Here is a 22108-nt window from a genome sequence, read left to right on the forward strand (position 1 = left end):
CTCTAACTTCCGGTTCTCCGTTCGGCTTGCATCGATCACATGGGCTAGAAATCCTGTGCATCTGTTGCCCAACAGCTTCCGTGCTTCTAAGGCTGATAGGAATTTCTTAGTCTCTTTCCTTGGCGTTCCGCTAAATTCAAACGTCAGTTCCGCTTCGGGCTGGAAAACCACTTTTCTTTTACGACACTCAATCGAGGCACCGTACTTGCTCAGGAAATCCATGCCCAATATAATATCATAATCCTGCATGTCAAGCACTATCAGATCACAATAGAGTTCTTTGTCTGAGATTCTGATAGGTGCGGCTCGCAGCATATGAGTGGATGGCATTACTTCTCCTGAAGGTAGGGTCGTTAAGAATTTGTGATCCAGGGCTTGGGGTGGCATGTCTATCTTTCTTGTGAATGGGGTAGAGATAAACAAGTGTGTTGCCCCAGTATCAAATAATATAGTAGCATGCTGATTGAAAATAAGTATCTGACCAGTGACAACAGTAAAAGCGTTCGCCACATCTTCTCTGGTGAGGGAGTGGATCCTTGCATTCGTTGTCACTGGCGGAGCTTCTAATCTTCCTTGGCTTATCTGAGGGCCTTCTAATGCAGCTTGCATCAGATGTAACTGTGGAGGAATACCTCTGTTCGGGATATTCTGTGGTTGAGGTGTCTGGATCTGAGTAGGACAGTTTCTGGCCATATGTCCTTCTAATCCATAGCTATAGCATACATTTGTGCCCATATGACATTTTCCGGGATGCTTCTTTCCGCACGTGTTGCACTGAGGAAACATGATCTGCTTGCTCGCTGGACCTCCCTGAGAGTTGTCCCATTGATTCCTCTTGCCACTATGGTTCCCCTTCCAACTAGTTCTGGTATTCTACGACTTTTGTCCTCCGGGTTGAGCTTGATTCTTGCCACCGTTCATTGCCTTCAGATAGTGTTATGTAATCAGGGCACTGCAGATTAACTCTTCAGCGATCTGCGGTCTATTAACTCCGCTGGCCACATTCAGAGCTATCTCGGGTCGGAGCATTTTCAGCATAAGTCTGACCCTTTCTCTTTCAGTGCTGACCAATTCTGGGCATAAGCGTCCTAGGCGGTTGAATTTCTTGACAGCTTCGTTAACTGATAGATCACCTTGTCGGAACTCGGTGAACTCGTCATAGTGCTTGTTGGTCACCCGCATATGGAAAAATTCTTCAAATAATTCAGTCTCAAAGTCCATCCATCTCATCTGATTTATTTGTCTCCTTGCTTTCACTCTGTCCCACCACATCCTGGCATCTCCGGTAAGGCAAAATGATGCGCATTTGACCTTTTCATGTTCAGGCCAATCTAGTAACTCCACTATGCTCTCCACAGTTTTGAACCATGCTTGAGCGTCCCATGGCTCACAATGTCCAGAGAAAACTTCTTGCTTAAGTCTCTACCACTGAATCAGATATGCCTCCTGTCGAACCACTGGAATTGGAACTACCGGTGGTACCGGTGCCGGAGGTACTGGTACAGCTGTAGGTATAATGGGTATCGCATTCAGGTTCCCTGGTGGGGTAGCAGGATTCCCTTGCTGATTCATCAATGCAGCGATCGTTTGTTGCTGTTCCGTAACCTGACGCTGGAGCTCGGTAACCACATGCATCAGATCAGGTGGAGGTACCGTCTCATCTGCTCTGGTATTTCGTGTTCTAACCATGCTTTATCTTCATAAATAACAACAAGCTAGTATAAGTTATCGTTATCCAAAACCAGGCTACCTTAAGATTATTGTTGTTCCTAGTCTACCATCATGTATACCTAAACTAAAAATGGGATAACTAAATAAATAAAGATAACAAGCATGCATATTATCAAACATCATAAAAAAAATGGATTAAGCATAAATATCATATCAAAATAAAATTTAAGCATAAAATTCTTACTTGGAGTGACAGGATGAAGGCTTGATGTGTGTGTAGTGGAAAGGCAGACCTGCTCTGATACCAAACTGTAACGCCCGCCCTTCCAGGTACCCCTAAGGCTACCCTAGAGGGACGGATGTCACTTAACATAGACATCATTTACTAATGCATATGGATTCATGGCAACGGAAGACTTATATATATATATATATATATATATATATATATATATATATATATATATATATATATATATATATATATTTTGACATCTACCATATGCATCTAATTCACTTAACATGGCATGTGAAATCAAACGTACCGACATAACATGAGTAGGATATCATACTAGCTGAACATTATCATAAGCATAGGTCCAACATTGTTCACATGCATAACTTAGATAACCCAAAAGCATAAATAGATCTATCCACCAGCACTTCCACACACATCTTCATCGACTTTCCTGCTGCTCCCCTTAACTGATCCATTCCTTGCCTTTATCTGCAGTACAAGGAAAACGTGTAGCTATAAGCCAAAGGGCTTAGTGAGCTCCTTTCCTACTCATAAATCCGAATCACAATAATACATAAAGTGACACATGAAATCAAACATATCATATCATAAAACGGTATGGAAGAACATAACATAATCGTCTCCTATCATATAAGGAACATAACATAGCATGGCATAAAATGTGTCAAAGCTTGTAAGTACACATCATAACATATCATATCATATAAGCATGTCTCATGAAAATATATCATGTCATGTGAATTCATATCATGAAACGTATCATAGAAACACCTATCAAAACATATATCATGTCAGGTGAGCATATCATACCTCCTTTTTATTTTCATGTAAGGATTTCATATCATGTGAACATGTAGATGCAAGATGTAGAATGATTTTCAAAACATGCATCATGGAATGAACGTTTGCATCATGCTTCTTGTAAAACATATCGTATACATATACTTGAACATAATATCATCAACATGAGAAGGGCCCCGGCTTGTACCACATGTAAACATAAATGCGCGCAATCCCTAGGACAGGGTAGCTAGCCCCGAACCTACTAGGGATCTAGGTCCGTTCATAGTCCGTCGACCTAGGGGCGTATTAAAGAGCCCATCCCTTAACGAGATCCGTTCATAGTCCGTCGACCCCGGGGCGCTTATGGAGCCCACCCTTGGTACAAGCCTTATAAAGTAAAATATCATGCATGCCATATCATATCATACTTGTCATAATTCTTGTCATATCATGAAGAGAACTCTTGATCCCAACTTAAGGGAAGCATCTCTTTACCATAGCATGTAGAGTGCTCTTGATCCCAACTTAAGGGCAGCAACTCTTTTTCATAACATGAAGAGTGCTCTTGGTCCCAACTTAAGGGAAGCAACTCTTTTTCATAACATGAAGAGTGCTCTTGGTCCCAACTTAAGGGAAGCAACTCTTTAGGCTTTTCCTCTTACATAAGCCATTCTTACATGCATTATGAAACATAACATGGTCCTATCATAACATAATGTATAACATGTTATTTTCAAATCATCAAACATGGCATATCATCTCATGAACTTGGCATACATATCATGAACATGGCATATCATATCATGAGTCTAGCATATCATATCATTAACATGGCACATCATGTCATAAGTCTATCATATCATAAGACATAGCAATGCAACATATCATAATGCATATTTTCATCATATCATGAAGCATGAAAGCTTAATCTACTCATATATCAAAGGCTACATATCATGAGAATACATAAGCATGTTTAGTTAGGTTTAAACTCTTTCCTAACCCAATTAATCCATCTTGGCCGAACCACATCAGTAGGTTTCCACATTATTTTATTCCATATGAAGCATAAAAACTCAAACACATAACATGCAAATTTGTTCCAAGCACATACAAGACATTATTTTTCATGAATACACATGTTTGAGTTCAAAAACTCTAACCCTAACCCATTTATCTTAATTTGACTGAAACCTATCAGTAGGGTTCTCATATCATTTTGTTCCACATGAATCATAAAACTTAACCACATATCTTGCAAACTTGATCTAAGCATATACAAGGCATTATACTTCATGAATAAGCCTTTTTGGGTTCAAAACTCTAACCCTAACCTATTTTTCTCAATTTGGCCGAAACATATCAGTAGGGTTTCATATCATTTTATTCCATATGAAGCATAAAACTTAAACATATAACATGCAAATTTAATCTAAGTACATACAAGGCATTGTACAAGCACATACAAGTCACCATACTTCGTGAATAAGACTATTTGAATTCAAAATTCTAACCCTAACTTATTTATCTCAATTTGGCAGAAACATATCAATAGGGTTTCATATCATTTTATTCCATATGAAGCATAAAACTTAAATATATAACATGCAAACTTGATCTAAGCACATACAAGGCATTATACTTCATGAATAAGCATGATTGAGTTCAAAACTCTAACCCTAAACCATTTATTTTGTTTAGGCAGAAACATATCAGTAGGGTCTTCATGGTTTTCATTTCATATAAAACATAAAAGCTTAGGTTATCAACATGTAAAAATTTTATACATCATGAAGGAGTACAACTACCATGATTTCTATCCAAAATTCTTAACTTAAGGCCTAAAAATCATTTTGGCCGAATCATATGGTATGTCCTTTTTTTTTTTTCACAACACGAATTATGAAAATAAGCCATCAACATATAAAATCCACACCTCATGGAAGCCTAAAATCAAGTATGTTCTCACAAGAAAATTTAATCTCACCCTTCTTGTGTCCTAGGGCGAAACATGGTAAGTAGGGCCTTAGTTTTCTTTTTTTTTTTCTATCATGCCCTAAGTGACTACCTATATTTACCTTGACTGAAATTTACAAGAGATACATCTTTAAAATTTCAAAAGAAAACGTTTACGATTGAAACCGATCGAAGCTACTTGTACTGCAGTGAGGGGATACTCACATCCTTCACTAAATTCTCTAAGGAGGGAACCTTGCTTGTGAATCCTTCCTAGAGGAGAGCTTCCTTGCTCCTTGGTCTTGGCAAGAAGAGGAGAGGGAGGGAGAGTCACAGTGAAAGAGAGAGTAGGAGAGAATGAGAGCAAAATGCCAACTCATTTTTCATTTCTCATGAGAGGAGGAGGAAAAACTATATTTTTCTTCCTCCTTTCCTTTACTCTCTTCTTAATGAAAACATTGTCTAGATGCATCCCTTCTTAGAGAGAAAGCAAAGAATATTCTAGAGCATCTTTTCATTAGAGAGGAAGAAGACAATTCTAACTTCTCTTCCCAAGAGAAGAGCTTTTACCTCTTTACCTTTAACTATAGTTTCCCTTTCTTTTCAACCACAATTACTCTTGGTCTAATGGTTATCTTATTCATGCATCTAGTGGGAGGTCTAGAGTTCAAATCCTAGACCTTATATATATTTTTATTTCTATTTTGATTGTTTAAGTGTTCGGCTAGGAGCAAAAATTTAACTAAGGCATATTTTTATTCATGATAACAAATTATTCTAAAATTTTTGCTAAGAACCCTATGGGTGTTACACTCCAAGCTAGCTTGGCCGGCCACCTTAAGGTGGGTAGAAAGTGGGTATTTTGTGGATATAAAACTTTATAATAAGAGGCTACGATAGGGACCGAGAGGAGGAATTGGTTTTGGTCTCCCGATGAAATTAAGCTTCTCATGTTCGCCCCGAACACCCAACTTAATTTCATCAATAATAATTCATACCACTAAAGAATTATTATTGAACTACCGCACCGATCCTAAATTACATTCTGGGCTCCTTCTTATCATGGGTGTGTTAATCTCCCTGTGTTTAAGATATCAAATGCCCACTAATTAAATGAATCACTGACAACTCACTTTAATTAATATCTTACTCCAATAGTTGTACCACTCAACCTTATCGTCATGTCGAATTAATTCCACCTGCAGGGTTTAACATGACAATCCTTATGTGCTCCTCTTGGAGACATTATCAACCTAGATTACTAGGACATAATTTTCTTCTATAATCAACAACACACACTATAAATAATATTATTTCCCAACTTATCGGGCCTCTTGATTTATCGAACTAAATCTCATCCATTGATTAGCCAAAGAAATAAATATTAGATATATTTGTTTGTTATTATATCAGTATTAAGAGCACACACTTTCACAATAACAAAGGTTTTGTTATTTTATTCAGTCAGTATAAAAAGAACTTACCTTAAATGGTCCAGCTCAATACACTCTGAGTGTACTAGTGTAATTTTATAGTCAAGATAAACTAATACCAAATTACACTACGACTATTCCAATGGTTTATTACTTTCCATCTTAGTCGTAAGCATCTGTTTATAATTTATAAAGAAATGATAATATTATCTTCTATTTGTGACACCACACACCATGTTATCTATAATATAAATTAACCGAATAACTACACTTAGTATAAATGTGGACATTTGACCAATGTGATTCTTTATTTCAAAATAAATGTTTACAAAAAGCTAGGCTTTTAGTATACACTCTAACAGGTCAAGTATTGCCCGACCAAGATCAATCGACCTCCAGCACAACCTGTTCAGTATGGAGGCAAGCAAGCACAGCTACACCAGATGCAGGCCGCGTTGGAGGGTCCTCATATTAGGCAAGTCCGACTGGAGGCCCCACCAAGTTCTACAAATGCTCGAGTTTTCTCCCTTACCAGAGAGGTGGTAGCAAACACCTCCACTGTTGTTATAGGTCAGATACACATTTTTAGTCAATATGCAACTATGTTATTTGATACTGGGGCAACCCAATCGTTTGTCTCCATAGCATTTATTGAAAGAATAGGTATACCCCCCGGAGGTCCTACGCAGACAATGTAACGCCCGCCCCTCCTCCTGCTAAGGGAGGGGCGGGGTTGCTTTCTTTCACTTAGACTTAGCAGACATAACATACATACAGCGGAAGCATATATATATTTTTCTAAAATCATACTGAGCATAGGAACATGAAATAGCATGGTTCAACTTAATAGTCATATTATTCATTTCTAACACATGCATAGGGAATCATGAAAGACATCAACATAACATAACATATTATTCATAAGTTCTTTTAAGCAGGTTATTTTTATTTCTTTAGCCAAGTCACCATCACACATCTCTTGCCCCTTCCTGCTGCTCCTCTAGTTTATCCATCCTTTACCTTTATCTGTGGTACAAGGAAAAGTATCTGTAAGCACTCAAGGCTTAGTGAGATCCTTTCCTACTCACAAAAACCAACATATCATGTAAAATCATCATATCATACATCATAGAATAAATGACGCTCATATCATCATATAATTAAAAACATATCATATTATGGCATAAATTTCAATAATATGGTAACATAAAGTAGACAACATGTTATGGCATAAATCTTATCATGGTATAAGTAACATCATATCATAGCATAAGTCATATCATAGCATAAGTAATCATCATATCATGGTATCGATCATAGCATAGCATAAGAAATCATCATATCATGGTATAGATCATATCATAGCATAAGAAATCATCATATCATGGTATAGATCATATCATAGCATAAGAAATCATCATATCATGGCATATATCACATCATAGCATAACTGTAAGCATTATTTTACATTATATCGTAAGCATGGATGCAAGATGTCCTTTAAAACATGGGTAATGTCATGTGCAATATGCCTTTCAAAACATGATTTATGTCATGGGTGAGATGTCTTAAAACAATATCATATAGTACTTGAAAATAATCTCAACATGAAAAGGGCCCGGCTTAGTACCACATACATACATAATGCGCGCATCCTATGTAGACTCAAGGTAGCTAGTCTTGAACCTACTAGGAAACTAGGCCCGTAGCTCGGCCTAGGGGCACGTAAGGAGCCCATCCTTTACTTGGCCCGTAATTCGACCTAGGGGCGCATAAGGAGCCCACCCTTTTGGTACAAGCCATTCAAAGTAAAATACATGTCATATCATATCTTTATCATTTCATAACATATCCGTGTCATTCTTAGCATATCATATTCATGTCATTCATAGCATATAATGTTCATGTCATTCATAGCCTATCATGTTCATGTCATTCATAGCCTATCATGTTCATGTCATTCATAGCATATCATGTTCATGTCATTCATAGCATATCATGTTCATATCCTTCATGTCATTCATAAGGTATGCATAAATGGGCACATAGCCATGCATACTTGGGCACATAGCCATCATACTTGTCTTGGGCACATAGCCATCATATTTGGGCACATAGCCATTATAGGTATCACTCTCATGCATGGTTCATAAGCATACTTTAAACGAGCAATACAATATATCATGGAAGGAAAAAAAAAGAAGAAAACGTAATCATGCATGGATCACGAGTTAACTTTTTCCTAATTCATATCATGGCAAAGGAAAGTACATAATGAGTCATAATTTAGTTTAAATTCTCAACCCACTAAGGGTGGCCGAAACATGCATAGGCTCATTTAGGTTACATGAAATCATAGAAGCATATGAACCCAAATTAATTTCTATAACATTTATCATAAGGAACCTCATAAGCCTATTTGATTTAGGTTCTATGCTTCCTAGGTTTTGAAACCTACATTGGCCGAAACATACAAGGTCCAAAACTTAGTTACAAATAGCATGTAAACATGTGAACCCTAAACAATTTCCATGCATTTATCATAGGCAACCACATGAGCATATTGGATTAAAGTTTCAAGCTTCCTAAGTCCATACACATAGGTGGCCGAATGCCATCAATGTGACTGTAAGGTTTTCAGCCAAATATAAGCGTGTGAGTACCTTACAAATTTCATAGCATATCATAGAGGAGAACATAAACATGCTAGGGTTGAATTTAGGCTTGCCTAAGCCCTATATTTCATGTTGGCCGAAAGTTCATCATGTGAAAATCCTAACCCTAAGCAACATGAATCTCAAGTGCTTTATGTTATCTTCATATCTTTTCATAAGGTAAAACATAAGCAAGCTAGATTTGAGGTTGAGCCTCCTTAAGGTATTTAATCCATTCATGGCCGAAACCTTAAGGTAGGGTCCTACTAGTTCTAAGCAACCTAAAAGTATAAAACATCAAGAGAACATTCATAATATATTAAGGAAAACTTCATACTTGATACTTCTTCTAGAATTTACAAGCATGTGAGTACCTTATGAATTTCATAGCATATCATAGAAAAGAACATAAACATGCTAGAGTTGAATTTAGGCTTGCCTAAGCCCTATATTTCATGTTGGCCGAAAGTTCATCATGTGAAAATCCTAACCCTAAGCAACATGAATCTCAAGTGCTTTATGTTATCTTCATATCTTTTCATAAGGTAAAACATAAGCAAGCTAGATTTGAGGTTGAGCCTCCTTAAGGTATTTAATCCATTCATGGACGAAACCTTAAGGTAGGGTCCTACTAGTTCTAAGCAACCTAAAAGTATAAAACATCAAGGAAATATTCATATCACATCATAGAAGATATCATAAGCATGGTAATTTTTAAATTGAGCTTTCCTAGGGTTTTAAGTCTCTTTATGTCCGAACCCTAAGGTAGGGTATTACCTAACTCCAAGCCACATACAAGCATGCAATATCAAGATCATATTCATAACATATCATGGGGAAAAACTTAAGCATGTTGGTTTTGGTTTTAAGTTTCCCTAAACCTTACAAGTGTCATGGCCGAAAGTTCCCATAAGAACTCAAGGTTGTTAGTCCATTTAAACTCAAACAAAAATCATATAACAACTTATACCACAGGTGAGGGGATACTCACATCCTCTTGCTTGGTCTTTTCCTAAGAGAAGATACCCTTTGTGAAGAGAAAGAAGAGAGCTTTTCCTCCTAGTGCTCCTTTTTGCTTCTATTGCTTGTGAGAGGTAGATCTTGAGGATTCCTTCTTGTGGTTTGGCTTTCTTAGGGAGAAAACCTTAGTTGGATTTTCGGGAAAGAAAGAGAGGATGCTCTAGGTCACGGCAATGGTGAGGGAAGGGAAGAAAAATGAAATCCCTTCTTAGTTTTTCCTCTTATGCTAGGTGAGAGTAAGAAGCGAAAAGAAACTTTGCCTTCCCTTCTTCTTAACTCATCCTTTATTCTCTTAATGATGAAGAAATGTGTTCATTCATCCCCTTTTTTTTGCTCTCCAATTCCCTCATCTTGTCATCCACGAAAATGAAAAAGAAGGAGAAGAAGACAATTTGTCTTTTTCTTGTTTTCTTCTTAATCAAGAGAAGGAGGAAGAAAGCTAATGGAATTTTTTCTTGCTTTCTTCTTTTTATCATGCTCTTAACTTTATCTAGAGTTTCCATTCCTCCTTTAACAATAAATTATGATGGTCTAGTGGAAATTCCATAATCCTTAGCTTAAAAGGTTCAAGGTTCAATCCTTGACCAATTCCTTTTCTTTATATATTTTTGGTTCTATCTTATTTTTTTTTTTTATTCTAAGAGAAAATCTTCACATACTTAGTTTAAGAAATTCATGGGTGTTACAGACAATTCTTGACGACACTACCCTCCGGAGAGATAATGAAGTCTACACATTGGCTACGTGTGGTGCTAGTCAAAATTTCAGACAGAGAACTATACAATGATCTAATAATACTGAACATGTCTGATTATGATATTATTTTTGGGATGGACTTTCTGAGCAAGTATGATGCTTCCATCAAGTGACGTAAGTGATGTAACGCCCGCCCTCCCTGCTAACCCTAAGGGACGGGGCTACGATACTCTATGTACAAATTTTTCTTTTTAAAACAGCGGAAGACTTAAAATAATTCTCTTTGTTTAATAAAAACTTTTCTTTTGTTTTCCCTTTCATCAAATCCGAACTACACTATCATGGCCTCAATAACATGATATCAAAATTAGTAGAAACATAACATCAAGTCACACATACGGTATTACAATTTATGATACCAAAGCATAGTTCTTTAAATGTTTTTAAAGCAGGTTCTTATTTGGTTGCCTAGCCACTGCCACACACATCTCCTTGCCTCTCCTGCTGCTCTTCTAGCTCATCCAGCTTTTTCCTTTATCTGTGGTACAAGGACAGTAAGCTGTGAGCACTCATGGCTCAGTAAGTTCCTTTCCTACTCACTAAAATCGAAAATCATAGTATAATCAAAGAATGTCTCAACATGACATCATTTCAACTAGTCATGACATAATGTAACATACTCTTTTAAGCATATCATGCAACATGAAGAAATCATAACTAGTCATGGCATATCATAGCGTAAAGCATAGCATGAAGCATAACATAATCGTATCTAATCATGGCATATCGTCATAAGGAGTCATGGCATATCCTACACATGGACATATCATGGAACATAACATAATCATATCTAACCATGACATATCATAAATCATCATAAGGTATATGCAATATGATTTTGAAAAACATGTATCCGAAAAACATGTGTATGTCTCATGATCTTTAAAACCATTTCTTCTTACATATATACTTGAACATAATCTCAACTTAAAGGGGATCCCGGCTATGTACCACTTACATATTGCGCGCAACCTATGTAGGTCCAAGGTAGCAAGTCTTGAACCCTACAAGGCAACATACTAGGCCCGAGTCTTACTCCATCGACCTAGGGGCACTTAGGAGCCCATCCCTAACGAGGCCCGAGTCTTATTCCATCGACCCCGGGGCGCTTATGGAGCTCACCCTTGGTACAAGCCATATAAAGTAAAGTACATGTCATACTTATACATATCATACATCATAAAAGCATGCATCACTTAGGCACACATCATATCATAAAAGTATGCATCACTTAGCCATACATCATGTCATAAAAGTATGCATCACTTAGGCATACATCATATCATAAAGGTATGCATCACTTAGGCATACATCATGTCATAAAGGTTTGCATCACTTAGGCATACATCATACCATAAAAGTATGCATCACTTAGGCATACAACATATCATAACAATATACATCACTTAGGCATAGATCATAAAAACATGCATATCTTAAGCATAAAGCATATCATCAAGCATGCATAATTTAACCACATAGCATATCATGAAAGCATGCATATTTTAAGCACTAAACATAGCATCAAAGCATGCATAATTTAACCACATATCATAACATAAGCATGCATATTTTCAGCTCATATCATATCATCAAAGCATGTAAAATTTACCCACATATCATAACATAAAGCATGCATATTTTGAACTCATAACATATCGTAGAAATTCTCATCTTGTATAGCTCACAAGCATACATGTCTAAGCATAAAAGTCTATCATGTGCTCATCCAATCATAAGGAACAATGTAACATGATTAATTTGGGTACTAAGCTTCCTAATCCTTTGGGTTCTTATCTTGGCCGAAACCCTCTTAGGTGCCAATTTAGGTTTTAAACAACATCCAAGCATGTAGAACCTAATTCATCCACATATCATTTTCATAGGAAGTATTATAAACAAGATTTACTTGGACTCTAAGTTCTCCAAGTCCTTAAACCTCATTTGGCTGAACCTTAACAAGTGTGAAACAAGGTTCTAAATGACATAAAGCATGTAAACCTTAACCAAATTTATAGCATTTGTTTCAAGGAATATGGTAAGCACAATTGAGTTAGTTCCTAAATCCTCTAAGCCCTTAAAATTATGTCATGGCAGAAATTTACAAGTACTCATTTAGGTTTTCAAGCAAGCATACAAGCATGTGAACTTACTCTAACATCATGTATAAATTTATAAATGGCATCATACAAGTGGTCATGGCCGAAACTTCCCTTACCATCAATTTAGGTCACTAACAACATATAGCATGTGAATTTTTAGCTTTCTACATTTCATATTTCATGGAGAGTGACATGAGCATGTTCAATGTAAGTTCTAGGGTTTCTAAGGCATGTATCCCTTCATGGCCGAGACTTTAAGGTGTCCATTTGAATCATAGTTAAATGTATAAGCATGTGAACACAATCAACATGTTATCTCAATTTCATAAGAAGCATCTTTAACACATGAGGTCTAAATTTTAAGGTTTCTAGGTCTTTAAACCCTACATGGCCGAACCTCATCAAGCATGGAATTTGTTCAAATGGCATAAAAGCATAGAAAGTCATAACACATTTCATAACATGTATAAAAGTCAAGCACTATAAGCATACATTTAAATTGTGTCTTAGGTTTCCTAAGTTTTTCCTTCCTTTATCTCATAGGATATGTTTGGCCGAAACCTTCCAAGTCTTTAAACAAGGTTTTAGGTGGCCTAAAGTATGGAAAACCTAAACAAATTTTATGGCAAAAATATCAAAGAAACTATACATATAAGTTTGGTTCACAAACAAGCTAGGATCCTCGTGGTCATAATTATCATATATCATGCAACCAATTTTCCTATACTCTAATTAAGCATGGGTGCATCAAACAACTTTCATATCTTATTGTCATGGAGGTTTTGAGCATGTTAAAAAAAATCTGTTTAAGCTATTCTAAACCATCCACCTTACCATGGACGAAACATTAAAAGTGATGTTCATGAGTTTTTATCAACATACAAGCATGCAACTCTTTAAGAAACTCTACATTCTATCACATAAACATGGTGAGTTTAAATTCAAAGTCTTCCTAACCCTAAACCCTTCCTTGGCCGAAACTTGTGAGTGGGGTACTTTTGGTTCCAAGTAACCTTCAAGTATAAAAACAATAATGGATCCTTAACCATTTATTTAGAGGGTTTTGTGCAAGCTAGGTAAACAAATAAATTCCCTAGCCCTTATAAAACCTTTTTGGCCGAAACTCTAGGGTTAGGTACATCTCTAATCCAGCATCACATATATATAAAAATATGAGAGAAAACCTTCTTACAAAGCATACAAAAATTATCATGAATCAAGGCTTATATTAAACATTCCTAGGATCAACAAGTCCTTTCTTTGGCCGAATTTTCACAACTTGTTTCTAGGTTTTAAAATCCTCATAAAATCCAAAAACACATTAAAACCACTTGTACCACAGGTGAGGGGATACTTACTTCCTTTTCGCTTGTGGTTCTAAAGTGTGGTGATGGAAGAAAGGGTCTCTTCTTCTTGTTCTCCTCCTTTGATTTCCCTTGGTAGCCTTCCTTGTATCCTAGGAGGAACCTTGTTTTGGGGGCCGAAAATGGAGGAGAGGGGGCTGAGGCTCTCGGTGGTGGAGAGGAGAGAATGAGAGAAATGAGAGAGAAATAAAATCTTCTCTTTACATGCTCCCTTTTATGTTAAGGGGGAAGAGGTAGCAAAATTAGTTTTTGCTTTCCTTCTCCCTTAGCCCCCCCTTTATTTTATTTTATTTTATTTATTTATTTGTTCTCATTATTCATGATGAAACAAGGGGGAATGAATCCCCTTAATTGCCCTCTTTAAGTCACGGCAAAGGGAGAGGAAGAGGGAGAGAAAAGAAGGAAGGCAAGTTGCCTTTCTCTTGCTCTTTTCTTGCTTTCTTTTGGCTAGCTTTTACTCTCATCCTTATCATGAGTTTCCCTCCTTTGCTTTCAATATATCATTCCTATCCCAACTGGTTATTACCCATTAATCCTATCATTTACATCATGAGAGGTTCAAGGTTCAATCCTTGACCACTCCCTATTTTTATTTCTTTTTATTTCTTTTTGGTTCAACATTCTACTAATATTTTTCTAAGGCAAATTCATCATTCTCATATTTATCTTGAAAGCTTAGTGGGTGTTACAAGTGAAGAGTCCTATTGCAACCCGAGGCAGAGTCTAAGCTTGAGTTCATCATAGAATCAAAGAAAAGAACCCAGAAATTCTTATCGGCCATAAAAACTCAGAAAATGTTAGTCGATGGATGTGCCGAGTTTCTAGCTCATGTGATTAATACCCAGCAAGAAAGAGACCAAAAGTTAGAAGAATTTAGAGTCGTATGTGACTACCCAGAAGTGTTTCCAGTTGAGTTGCAAGGCTTAGCTCCAGATAGGAAAATTAAGTTTGAGATTGAACTTATCCCGGGTACCCATCTAATCTCAAAGGTACCCTACCGCATGGCTCCGACAGAATTGAAAAAACTTCAGGGACAACTACAGGAGCTACTTGACAAGGGTTTTATTCACCCTATTCACTCATGATGGGGAGCTCCGGTGTTGTTCGTAAAGAAGAAGGACAGGTCCATGCAAATGTGTGTGGACTACCGAGCGTTGAACAAAGTAACAATCAAGAATAGATATCCACTACCGAGAATTGATGATCTATTTGATAAGTTAAAGGGAGCCACAGTCTTTTCCAAGATAGACTTGTGGTCTGGATATCATCAAGTGAAAGTGAAAGCGGATGATGTATCGAAGACGACATTCCGAACGAGGTATAGGCACTACGAGTTTGTAGTTATGCCTTTTGGAGTGACGAACGCTCCTGCTACGTTTATGGATCTAATGAACAGAGTATTCAAAGCATATTTGGACAAGTTCATAATTGTCTTCATAGATGATATCCTTATATTCTCTAGAACTCAGGAAGAACATGTTGAACATCTGAGGACAGTATTATAGATTCTTCAGCAGAGCCAGTTGTACGCAAAGTTCTCCAAGTGCGAGTTTTGGCTCGATCAAGTGCCCTTCTTAGGTCACATTATTTCCAAGGATAGGGTTATGGTAGACCTGACAAAAATAAAAGCTGTAAGTAACTGGAATAGACTCAAGAATACTAGTGATATCAGGAGTTTCATTGGGTTAGCAGGCTACTACTGGAAATTTGTAGAGAACTTCTCAAGAATCGCCTCCCCATTGATACTACTTACTAGAAAAAATAGAAAATTTGAGTGGATAGAGGATTGTGAGAAGATTTTCACGGAACTGAAAAGGAGACTGACCAGTGCTCCAATCCTGACTCTTCCAGAGACTAGCGAAAGCTTCGATATTTGCAGTGATGTTTCTAAATTGGGATTTGGGGCTGTACTGATGCAGAATGGTAAAGTCATTGCCTATGCCTCGAGACAACTCAAGGATTATGAGAAGAACTATCCCACTCATGACCTTGAGTTAGCAGCAGTAGTCTTCACTCTCAAAATTTAGAGGCATTACTTATATGGAACTCAGTGCAAGATTTACACAGATCACCAGAGTCTTAGGTATTTCTTCACTCAAAAATACTTGAACATAAGATAGAGGAGATGGCTTGAACTGGTCAAGGACTATGACTATGAAATCCTAAATCATCCAGGGAAGGCAAATAAAGTGGCAAATGCATTAAGTAGGAAAGCTTGCACAACTTTATTGTCATTATCCGCAATGTCCCATTCCCTATGGAAGGAAATAGTAAATTTTAGGCTTGAAATTTTTACTGGCAGCTCTCCACTTTGACATTAGAGTCAACCCTACTTGAAGATATACAGAAAGGGTAGGATGAAGATCCTAATATTTAGAAAACCAAGCAGGGAATACAGGAGGGAAAAAATGGAGAGTTCCGAGTATCAGGCCGTGGGGTACTATATTATGGTGATCGCCTCTGTGTCCCTCATCAAGAAGAACTATGACAGAAAATCCTAGATAAAGCCCATGGAACACCCTACGCTATGCATCATAGTTCCACCAAGATGTAAAGGAACTCTTCTGGTGGTCTGAAATGAAAAGTGACAATGCAAGATATGTCAGCACCTACTTGACATGTCAATGGGTTAAAGCAAAACATCAGAGATCGGGCAGAGTTCTGCAGCCTATCCAGATCCCAGAGTGGAAGTGGGAGGATATATCTATGGATTTCATAGTAGGGCTACCCAGAACCATGAATAGTTACGATGCTATCTGGGTAATAGTGGATAGATTGACCAAGTGTGCTCATTTTCTAGCCATTAGAATATCCTACTCTATTAAACAGCTAGCGCAAATGTATGTTAAAGAGGTTATCAGATTACATGGAGTTCCCAAAACCAAAATTTCTGATAGAGATGGTCGCTTTACTTCACACTTCTAGGAGTGTGTTCAGAAAGCTCTTGGCACTAAGTTACGATTTAGCACCGCAGTTCATCCTCAAACTGACGGGCAAACAGAATGAGTAAATCAAGTTCTGGAGGATATGCTATGGGTTTGTGCCTTAGATTTCAAAGGGAGCTAGTGTCAATATCTATGCTTAGCAGAATTCTCATATAATAATAGCTATCAAGCTACTATCGAAATGACACTTTACAAGGCCTTATATGGGAGGAGATGTAGATCCCCTATCTGTTGGTATGAAGGTGGTGGAAAGAAAAAAATGGGACTCCAGACAGATCTTATCGAGGACACCACCAAAGCCATTCAGAACATTCACCAGAGGATAGAAGCTGCCCAGAGCCGGCAGAAGAGCTATGCGGATGTGCATCATAGACCACTAGAATTTGATGTTGGGGACTCAGTGTTTCTCAAAGTGGCTCCTATGAAAGGAGTGATGAGGTTTGGAAAGAAAGGAAAGTTGAGTCTACGTTATGTGGGGCCATACCTGATTACTTGAAGGGTTGGCAAGGTAGCTTATGAGCTGGAACTGCCTCAGGAGACGTCGGCCATCCATAATGTATTCCATGTCTCAATGCTGAAGAAGCATGTTCCCAATGTAAACTAAGTGATTGAGTCACAACCGATACAAGTTCAAGAGGATCTTAGTTATGAAAGTCGACCTATACAGATAATAGATCGAGATGTTAAGAAGTTGTGGAACAAAGAGATATTGTTAGTGAAAGTACTGTGACAAAGTTAACAGTATGAAGAGGCAACATGGGAACGCGAGTATGATATGAGACGGAAGTACCCACAATTGTTCTAAGTTCGAGGATGAACTTTTTATAAGCTATGGGGATCGTAACACCCGTAAATTTCCTTTCCTCCAAAAGAGCAAAAAGAAATAGAAGAAGAGAAAATAAATAAAAATATATATGTAAATGACCCGGGCTAGGATTTGAACCCTAGACCCTTGATTTGAGTTTTGTTTAAGTAGCCATTAGGTGGTGGTAAATCATCACATTAGAAATATAAAACTATTTATTATATGTTAATTATGGGTGAAGGTATGCTTCAACTTCCACATAGTATAAAAGGGGAAGGGAAGAGAAGAAAACCTAACTTTGCATCTTCTCTTCTCCTCTCTAGCCGAACCTCCTCTTCCCCCTCTTGCAGTTTTTGGCCAAGAACCCTAGGGTTCCCAAGGTTCTAAGTTCTTCAAGGGGAGAATCTAAGAGGAGGGTTTTCACAAGGATTAGGAGGCACGGGAAGGGTGTCTTGGAGATTAAGGTTACAAGAGAGGATTGTTTTCCTCTACACCCTATAATTGTAAAATCTAGCGAAAGGAGGTAAGTTCTACTCACCTACAATATAAGTTGTTTTGATGATGCATATTGTGATATGTTTTTATGCATTTAAGGAAGATACATGTTGTGTTATGTTTATGCATCTTAAAGAAGATATATGTTATGATATGTAAGATGTTCTCTGAAGTTCTGGGATTAAGAGCATGTTTAAAGTATCTTGAATTGCTTCCCATATAGTTTTGGGGCCAAGAAGCATTTTCAAAGTTCCCTATAGTGATTCCCTATTAGTGTAGAGGATTAAGCGCACATAAGATGCTTGTTTAAATGACAAGTAAGAGCAAGTATAAGAAAGCGATATGTAAAAGAAAGTATTTTACTTTAAAGTGGCATGCACCGGACACAAGGTCTATGAGTGGGATCCTAGATCACCCCTAGGCCCCTAGATCGCCTAGTAGTACCTTAATATATTTGGGATTAGCTACGTCGGTTCTTATTAAGGATGCACGCAAAGTGATACAATGTCGGGCCCAAGCAAGTTTATTATTCTTTTCACTACTTATGTAATACAAAGTTTTCAAACTTCGTTCTTTGTCTTAGTAGAACTTTTCCTAAGGTTGAGAACCAGAGTTATAAAGTGCAGCATTGATGAACTCTATAATATGCCAAGTTCCTATTTTCAGTACATTACTAGCTGGTTTTAAGTTGATGTTTTGCATGATAAACCTATTTAAAAATGCATGCCATGTACAGATTTCCGAATTACTGTCAAGTGCGAGTTTTGTGTTTTCCCAAGCAGTTTTGAAAGCATGCTCCTTCTTTTTATGCATGTTTTGAGAGTTGATGGTACTTATGTTGGTTGCTATGCGGAATATCATATCGGTTCCCTTTTACAAAAATTTTGTACAAGTCCTGAACCTTACTAACAACCTATTGTGTTCTTTAGAAATTAAATTAGGAATCATAAATAGAATTTAACATTATTGATTCCAAATTTAACTTATATGTTCTTAGTGGTTTAGACTTGGATCGCAAATGATGCTTAACATTATTGATCCAAATCCACCCATGTTACAAATTTAATTAAATATTAATTTCAGAAATCGACTTCTAGGTTAAACATGGCGAGTCACTAGGCCTTCTTAGGTATGGGAGCATCACCACTTCCTAGACAAAGCCTTTCAATGAAATATAATATTTAATTTCCTTATATAACCCTAGGTTTAACCAAAAGGAACAATCGAATCACAAATTTGAAAAATAAAAAAAAACACAAACTCGAATCACAAACTTGAAAACTAGAGTCATATGTCTCTTGTGTTTGGTATTTCAAAAACTATACAAAGAAAACTAGTATGATGCGGAAAATAATTAGTAGTTATACCTTTCTTTGTAATCAACAACCTCTTGATCTTCTATCGTATTCCTCTTCTTATCTCGGATGTTGTGTGGGCAACAATCTACCGAGATGAGAATCCACCAAGCCTCCTTCTTCCTTCTTCCAATTTTCGGCCAATCACCTTTCTCCAAGAGATTGCAATTCTCGACCACCAACCAAGCTCCAAGGGATGCAAGAGCAAAGCCTCCTTTCTCTCCTTCGTCTCCTAGTAAGAACCGGCCACCACAAGAACTCCAAGAAGGGGATGCACCGGCCACTAAAGAAGAAGAGAAGAATAGGGCCGGCCACACACCAAGGAAGAGAGGAGAAACTATAGAAGATATGTTGTGAGGTGAGGCACCTCTACCCCCTCTTTTATATTCCTTGGTCTTGGCGTATAAGGAAATTTAATTATAATTATAATTTCCTTATTCTCCTTGCCATTGGTTAATAAGGAAAATTTAATTAAAAATTCCTTTCAACCCTTTACATGGCCGGCCACATCACATGCTCCAAATAAGGCAAGTTTTAAACACAAAATTAAAACTTCCTTATTTGTTTCTGGAAATTTTTAAAATAAAATTTTCTCTAATATTTTTTCCCTTTATGGCTAGTTATAAAAGGAAATTTTATAAATTAAAATCTCTCTATTAAAACATGTGGATGATTTTTAAAAAAGAAAGTTATCTTTAAAATTAAAATCTTCCTCTCAATCTACAAATAAGGAAAGATATCAAATCTTTTCTTAATCTTTTGTAGAAATTATAATAGGAAAGATTTAATTTTAAAACTCTCTTTTATATCATCAAGATGCTTACAAAAAAGGAAAATTATATCAAAAATTAAAATCTTACTTTTAACTACAAATAAGGAAAGATATCAAACCTTTCACTTAATCTTTTATTGAAAGCTATAAAAGGAAAGATTTAAATTTTAAACTCTCTTTTAAAACCATGGTATCCACATATAGAAAGATTTTAAATAAAATCTCTTTTATTCTTTACATGGTCGGCCACACCAAGCTTGGGCTCCAAGCTAAGGCTGGCCACCTATACTTGGCTTAACCTATGGCTTGGCCGACACAAGCTTGGACTCCAAGCTTGCTTGGCCGGCCACCTAATGGTTGGGTAAGAAGGTGGGTATAACAATTTATAAATAAGAGGCTACGATAGGGACCGAGAGGAGAAATTGGTTTTGATCTCCCGATGAAATTAAGCTTCCCGTGTTCGCCCCGAACACCCAACTTAATTTCATCAATAATAATTCATACCACTAAAGAATTATCATTGAACTACCGCACCAAACCCAAATTACATTTTTGGCTACTTCTTATTATGAGTGTGTTAGTCTCCCTATGTTTAAGATATAGAATGTTCACTAATTAAATGAGTTACTGACAACTCACTTAATTAATATCTAGCTCCAAAAGTAGTACCACTCAACCTTATCGTCATGTCGGACTAAGTCCACCTGCAGGGTTTAACATGACAATCCTTATGAGCTCTTCTTGGAGACATTATCAACCTAGTTTACTAGGACGCAGTTTCCTTCTATAATCAATAACACACACTATAAATAATATCATTTCACAACTTATCAAGCCTCTTGATTCATCGAACTAAATCTCACCCATTGATAAGTCAAAGAAATAAATACTAGATATATGTGCTTGTTATTATATTAGGATTAAGAGCACACACTTCCATAATAACAAAGGTCTTGTTCTTTTATGTAGTCAGTATAAAAAGAACTTACCTTAAATGGTCATGCTCAATACATTCAGAGTGTACTAGTGTAATTTTATAGTTAAGATAAATTAATATCAAATTACTACTATGACTATTTCAATGGTTTGTTCCTTTCCATCTTAGTCATGAGCTACTGTTTATAATTTATAAAAAATCGATAACATGATCTTCTGTGTGTGACACCACATACTATGTTATCTATAATATAAATTAATTGAATAACTACACTTAGCATATAAATGTAGACATTTGACCAATGTGATTCTTATTTCTAAATAAATATTTATATAAAAAGCTAGGCATTTAGTATACACTCTAACACTCTCGCACTTATACTAAAAGATTATGCTGCCATATTCCTTGCCATACATCTGATTCTCAACCCTCCAATATGCCCATCAAAAGCTCTTGCCTTAAGGACCTTAGTGAAAGGAACTCCTAGGTTATCATCAGATGCAATCTAGGCGGCAACAACTTCTCCTCGTTATACGATGTCTCGTACTGGGTGGTACTTGCGCTCTATGTGTTTACTTGCTTTATGGGCTTGTGGTTCCTTCGAGTTTTCTACTGCACCACTTATTATCACAATACACTATAATAAATTTTGGGCAAACCAGGAATCACATCTAAGTCCATCATGAAGTTTCTGAGCCATATAACTTCTATGGCTGCCTCAGAGCCTGGCGTATACTCAGCTTCCATGGTGGAGTCCAGAAAGCATCTATGCTTATCAATCCTCCATTATCATGGCTTAAC

The 22108-nt window shown here is 36.9% G+C and overlaps 1 protein-coding gene across 1 annotated transcript in view; it reads left to right on the forward strand.

Annotated features, from left to right (window-relative positions):
• Nucleotides 1-1392: 1392 nt before the first annotated feature.
• The window catches only part of LOC122038254 (histidinol dehydrogenase, chloroplastic-like), a 35053-nt gene continuing 14337 nt past the window's right edge, over nt 1393-22108 (forward strand). The window contains exon 1 of the mRNA XM_042597900.1: nt 1393-1533. Within this exon, the coding sequence (XP_042453834.1) occupies nt 1393-1533 (141 nt within the window). The remainder of the gene's footprint in view (nt 1534-22108) is intronic.

This window comes from Zingiber officinale, chromosome 1B (assembly GCF_018446385.1).
Source record: "Zingiber officinale cultivar Zhangliang chromosome 1B, Zo_v1.1, whole genome shotgun sequence".
NCBI lineage: Eukaryota > Viridiplantae > Streptophyta > Magnoliopsida > Zingiberales > Zingiberaceae > Zingiber > Zingiber officinale.